Source organism: Notothenia coriiceps, unplaced genomic scaffold, assembly GCF_000735185.1.
Source record: "Notothenia coriiceps isolate Sejong01 unplaced genomic scaffold, NC01 NC01_scaffold00006964, whole genome shotgun sequence".
In the NCBI taxonomy this organism is placed as follows: Eukaryota; Metazoa; Chordata; class Actinopteri; order Perciformes; family Nototheniidae; genus Notothenia; species Notothenia coriiceps.
The window spans coordinates 90,098-96,861 of NW_011339665.1; the positions used below are offsets into that span (position 1 = coordinate 90,098).

At 39.2% G+C, this 6,764-nt stretch overlaps 1 protein-coding gene across 2 annotated transcripts in view; it reads left to right on the forward strand.

Moving 5' to 3' along the window:
• The first annotated feature begins 2,178 nt into the window (after window positions 1-2,178).
• The window catches only part of LOC104943861 (putative protein TPRXL), a 32,327-nt gene continuing 27,741 nt past the window's right edge, over window positions 2,179-6,764 (forward strand). Inside the window, exon 1 of one of the 2 annotated variants that reach the window (XM_010769325.1) lies at window positions 2,179-2,309. In XM_010769325.1, the coding sequence (XP_010767627.1) occupies window positions 2,211-2,309 (99 nt within the window). In that variant the 5' untranslated portion in view covers window positions 2,179-2,210. Of the gene's footprint in view, window positions 2,310-2,775; window positions 2,846-6,764 lie in introns of those variants that run through there. The other variant, XM_010769326.1, reaches the window with a different exon arrangement.

Consider the following 6,764-nt stretch of genomic DNA (forward strand, 5'->3'; position numbering starts at 1 on the left):
GTGGGTGGGACTGTGACTGGCTTTCATCTCCTTTTGATATGTTCCAAAAGGTCGAGACCAATTTAACATTTGAACTCAGGCGTCAAAAGGCTTCCCTCTCTTTCCTTCCCTCACTTCCTCGTGCCATGATATTTTGTACTCTTTATTTATTTTTATTAGCAAGTCAAATGTTGCTCTTATATAATGTCACACTATGTCCATCTAACTTAATTGTATCACATATTTTCTCCTCACTCTGCTGCCCCGAACCACCCTTACAGTCGTCTGGAATGATTCATTCATAACGGCTCCAACGCTGCTTAACATAAAACACAAGTTAGAGCAACAATATAATAGCCACACTGGTTTTATCTATTATTTATAATTAGAAAGATTATTGTGTGTGCGTGCTACAAGCCTTACACTACTACATATTAGATATAGGCAACTCTTTCAGGGGGGCATTTATGATTACTAAAACTTATAGTTTATTGAGTGTAATCAGATACATCAAATACATTTGTAATCAAATTGATAGTTCATTTAATTGTTTTAGCAACATCCATTTGTATTGCTTCATATTTCCCTTACCAAAACATTTAGTCACTTCTTTGGCAAAGGCTTAAAGGAAGCACGATTGAATTGCAAACTGTTAGTAGTTTTTCTTCACACATGCATAGAGAATGACACATAACTGACAGAGTGCACCAGATGACAATTTCTAGCTAATTTAAAATCTGGTCCAACATTTACGGCCTAATGTTAAGTATCCCACTGAGAAGATTGTAGTTTCCTGTTGTGGAGGAGGGCAGCTGCAGACTCTCTCTACATCCCAGTTTCACTGCAACAACACATCGGAAACCCCTGCAGCAGAATCCACTGTGCCGTCCATCCCTCTGTGCAGTGTGTTCCAAACACTCCATAACATATGCCCTAAATGTAGGCATATTTAACTGTTATCGCATCATTTCATGCTTTTCATTTTATGGGTAGGGTTTTTTAACCTGTTTGGAACAGTATGTTTTTGTCACCATTTTATCTTAGCTACAGTGGTGTTGGCGAGTAACACACTATTGCTGTTGTTGTCTGCTTTAACAGACTAAAGTACTGAGTGTGTCTAATCACCTAGATATTGTATGAGTCCATTTTCAGAAATTCGAAATTGAACTGGCATCTCCACTCCTTATCCTGTCGTCCTGCTCTTTGATCCTCCTCTCATCTGCCACCATTCTCTGTCCCTTCTCCAGACCTCCTACTGCCTTGGCATCTTATCCAAGTGCTGCTGCCTTTCATGGCTCCTCACTCTCTGGCTCTCTCTCTGTCTTCAGTCTTCTTTCTCACATCCATTTCTAGATCACCATCACTTCCACTGACACAGTTTTCTATAGTTGTCCTATATCCTTTTACAAATTACTACTCATGCATTTTGTATGTGCTTATGTTGCGTACATTTTACTATATGCATTAATTTTCTTTTGAGTGGATGTCTTTGTGCACGGTTTTAATATTTTAAACACAATGTTTAAACACTTTGCTACTGTTAAAAGTAATGTTGCTCTATTTTAAATGTGGATTAAGCCTTTTCTTATGTATATCACACATGTACAGTATAACACAGGCTACTTTTTCAGGCTTTGAAATGTCCTTTTGTACATACAGTATGCCACATGCACATACTGTACAGCACACATAACCGACAATCACACAAATCTCTAAGGGCTCTCTTACCGTCGCAAGTAGTGTCCTTGTGGTACTTGCTCTGCACATCATACACATGTACAAGGACAGAACCTCTCTTGAGCACTCTTCTGCAAATTACCACACTTTCTGGGGCTTTGTCGGCGAAGCTTGCTTTGAGAGTGACTAGTGTGTGAAACATGTACACTAGTTGGAAGGATTTACTGTGTGTTGTCTGCGTCTAGCACTAAATATTGAAATTAAAAAAAGATAATCCATTCATCAAAAAACATTTTGTGATGACTTCTCATTTTCAGCTCCTACTAATTCTGCTCTTCAAAGTGCCTTTGGTATACTCACAAGACACGTGCCTCATTGAGTCATTGTTCAATTGTCCTTGTATCATTGTTACCACACCTGTCCCTTTTGTTTCCTATGTACTAAACATATCTCCATGCTCCTTTGTGTGCCTCCCCATCTGTGTTCATCCATATGTTTGTAGCCATTTATGTGTACTACATGCTCATGTTCCGCCTACCTCATCTCACTGCACCATGTCTCTTGTGTCTCCTCTTTTGTTTCTCCATCCATATGTCTCCCTCCATTTTTCCGGGCGCAGTGACAAGCATGGTATGACGGAGGAATGGAAACAGGTATGGGTGTCTGGGTTGGGTCAAACTACAAAACTGGGTCTGAAAATGTTTTCTTTATTTAAAAGATTTCAAAAAATATTTGTTCTAAAACACAATCATAACGACATTTAGTGAGTTTGTTGCCCTTTCTTATCCTTCCGTTATCTTTTGTAATTGATTGATTGAGTCTGGCAGGTTTAGGATATGTAATGGTCTATTCGCCCTCTAGGCAGTGAAAAGCTCACAACTGGCCCAGGTTTGTATGTGCCATCTGCCATCTATCCATCATTTATCTTTCCATTCATTGCTTAGCCTGTTTCTCTCTCCAATCAAGACAGCTGAACATTTGATTTACCTTCGTTATGGTAAATGTGACCTCATGGGTGTATTCCAAAGCAATCTAATTCTATGTAGGTCTCAGTGCTCTCAAGTGGCGCGCTCATCCCTGCCAAGTCTCTCCTCTCCTCTCCTCTCCTCTCCTCTCCTCTCCTCTCCTCTCCTCTCTTCTCCTCTCCAAGATGCAAATCCAATTCCATCTGGATAGTCTAACAGAATGTGTGAGTTTACAGAAAAAGAGGAGAAAAAGAAAGAAGACATTGATGGATTATAACAAGACAGCCACTTGAACTATTGAGACACTTTAAAATAAATATTAATTCACTTTTTGATGTGGGTAGATTCTAACTGTAACAGAATAAAAGATGTCATGTATTTCAGATGTTGATGTCTACTCTGTCTTTACCAGGCTCCATACTACTGCATGTCAATTGAAAACGGCCTTTTTATAGCGTGACATATTTCAAATAGATTTATTAACTCAGCTACCAGCTTCATCGTCTGTCTCTTATAATGTGATGTCAACATTAGACTTTGATAATCTCATTATGTCAAGATGTTACTCAAACTAATCCTAATAATCAGCGTTTGTCATTTATTTTTCACTCCTAATCAGCATTTCCTATTTGTTGTCCGTCGTACGTGATTCTTCTTTGATTCATAGAAATGAGTCTGTTTGACTCAGCAGTGATTTGTATTATCCTCTCTAAGTACCTGTCTACTGGTAATTCATAGTGAGCGAAGCCACAGGTTGGCTGTCTTGGGTGATGGTATCTGATTTGCATTGCTGTGATTGGATTGCCCTGTTGGCAGAATTGGATGTCATATCTCATCTCAAGTCAAATTTGTCACTGTAGCTTTTTCTACATTTGTTGTTGAACTGACTTTTCACATCATTCCGCATTTATGTGCATCCGATGTACCTAAATGCATCAATTAATCAAAAGGAGCATGTTTTGTTTTTGAGAAGTTATACTGTAGTGTTATTCTGTCTTTGTTCTCTCTCCCAGTGAGGCAACTAATGTTGTGTGGGCTGAAGACACTGTGCTTGTAATAAAGATCACACTGTCAACAGAAGTACAATGCAAAAGGTTATTTTGAGAGTTGTTTATAAAGCAACATCGTCAACAACATTTAATATTTTAGTATTTGTTTGTCATCTAGCAGTTTTTATGACATTTCCATTAGATAAATGAGACAGTGTTTAAAAATAAGCTCAGTGCCCTTTCTGTGCATTTGCCTTCATTGGGGGAAACTGTTTGTCTGATTTTGTTTTAAAATTGGCCAGTCAGTCTGATCAACACACAGCCCAGTTTTGGGCAAATTATCTACAGATGAGAGCATAAATTAGCTGATTGTAAGCTTAATCGTTGTGGGGCTTCGTAAATCTGCCTCTGCTGAAAGTATTTCAACAGTGACAGCGAGGCCATGTCACTCAGTGTGTCTCCAGTGTGCTTGGTGGGATGAACGTTAACATTTTATTGGCCCTTTGTGAATGATGTGACATTTTTTGAACATCTGATGATTAGATAAAAGATGTGCTGCTGACTAAGTGTGACTAATATAAAGAAAACAACTGAACAGTGTGTAGCACCAAACACAAAGACAATGGTAGTCAGCTTTCAAACACAACAAAGCCAGTAGGTCGCTCTTTGAAATAAGAGCGGGGGCATTGGATTCAGAATTAAAGGGAGTCAGGGGGAGATCAAACTGAACCATATCAAGTTGAGTGTGGTAGATCTCAGCATTTCCCCTGACCCTTCTTTTCATCCACCTTTTTGTCAACTAACAGGTTGGTTGATTTGCTGTGGCTATGTTAAGATACATCACTTACTGCAAATTGTGTTATACAAAAACATATTTATCCATCTCTAGAATTGATGGACTGGGCATGCAGCTTAGAGCCTATAAATTCATAAGCAGTTAGTGAAAGTTGTGCGTGTGTTATCAAGCACATTTGCCTCAGGAAAGATGTGTATTGGTGTCCATTTTCGAGATGAGTTTGTGTTGGTGTGTGAGAGTGGGAGAACAGCTGGTGTTTCTCAGCATGTGGGGAAAATACATGAGATTATCTTCAAGGCACAACAGGAGGCTACTTAAACTCCCCTTGAAACTAACCAAGCACTTCCTTTAGCTACAGTAAACTTTCCTGGGCATGAGGGATTCACGCTGTGTTGCAGCCGCAGGTATACTCTCTGTTTGGTTATCATTCCCACTCTGGTTTAGCTGGGCAGTTAAGACCATTTTGGGCTATTAGTTTGACATAGCTCAATATTAAATGCAAAATGTATAACCCTGTTTGTTTATGTGTAGGGGCATGGAAATGCTATGCTAACATTCGGTAACAGCAACAACAAAATAGGAATAGTGCGAAATGTAATGAAGTGACTTATAGCCTGCCAACATGGTTGCATGTTGGTGTGTTTGCTCACAGGGAGAATGTGATTTAGTGCAATGTGTTGCTGTTTGTAGCATACCACACACAACCATGTTTAATATTATTTCTTTGTCTCATTGTGTTCCCTATTTTTTATGCAAGCTTGCTCCTTCCTTCATTACTGCGGTAGAGAAAAGTCTTTATTAATGAAGGGACATCTGTTTCCTAAGAGCACAAAGATGCCTGGGAGAGAGAGGGAAGGAGGGGGTTTGAAGAAAAGTAGAGAGCTAGCAGAGGGAGGGCCAGACATAAAGAGATGGTACAGTAGGTGGTTGCAGGGGATTTGAGGCCGAGAAAGTAAAAGGGAAAAATTCAAGAGAACAGAAATGCACAAGGAAGAGATGGTAGACATTTAGACAGGAATCATTTCATGAAGATTGATGCAGTGAAGAAATAGGCCCTGCTCAGTCACCCATACAGTTACATGTACAAATCACATAAAACAAATCACATACATCACCATAAAAAATGTAACACAGACATGAAATCCAGCACAAACAAATACTGCTCTGTGCCAGTATGAAGTAGTAAAGCACTTAATTAATCATAATGTAGCATGTAGCACGGAGGATAGGTGAAACAGCTTCCAGCTAATAGCCACTTTCAAAGCATGTAGAATGGAACAGACTGTCATGGAAGACCAGTTTAAAATGGCAGAAATTACAGTTCAGGATTTACCATATACAGTAGCCTGGAAAAATACATCTGGAAATTACTTTTGTATTAAATTACAATGGCAAAACATATTAAAGGCTCAACATTAAGAATACACTAGGATAATGAGGAAGAATAGTAATTACAAAGGTTTATTATGTGTAGTATTGATCCACTTTGTAGGCTGTATGTTCACACATCTGACCTGCTGGAGTCACATGGCTGTAACACATGTTTACAGTCTGAGGGACCAGAATAATGCAATAAACATTGTTCTAATTACACATAATAGTTGGAGAGTTGTCAATGTTAATCTGCAATTGCTGCACATTTCAGACAAAAGCGAAAAGGCTAGGCCCATATATATTTTAAATCACAATACCACCATCTCAAGGCACAGAACATGACTCACGGTCTTTTTTTATTGACTTCTACTTTTTACTTTAATATCAGTTATATTTATTACAGATAGGCAGACACACCTGCTGATATGTTAGCCAGTGACCAAGACAGTTACAGTGGGGCAAAAAAGTATTTAGTCAGCCATCAATTGTGCAAGTTCTCCCACTTAAAAAGATGAGAGGCCTGTAATTTTCATCCTATGTATACCTCAACGATGAGAGACAAAATGAGAAAAAAAGAAATTCCAGAAAATCACTGTCTGATTTTTAAAGACTTTACTTGCAAATTATGGTGGAAAATAAGTATTTGGTCAATAACAAAAGTTCATCTCAATACTTTGTTATATACCCTTTGTTGGCAATGACAGAGGTCAAACGTTTTCTGTAAGTCTTCACAAGGTTTTCACACACTGTTGCTGGTCTTTTGGCCCATTCCTCCATGCAGATCTCCTCTAGAGCAGTGATGTTTTGGGGCTGTCGCTGGGCAACACAGACTTTCAACTCCCTCCAAAGATGGGGTTGAGATCTGGAGACTGGGCTAGGCCACTCGCAGGACCCCTTTCAAAGAAATAGCTTGCTTAACGAAGGCCACTCGCGCTATCGTTGCCCGGGCGGTTGTGTTTTGGGCTATGCATTGTCATGCGCTGA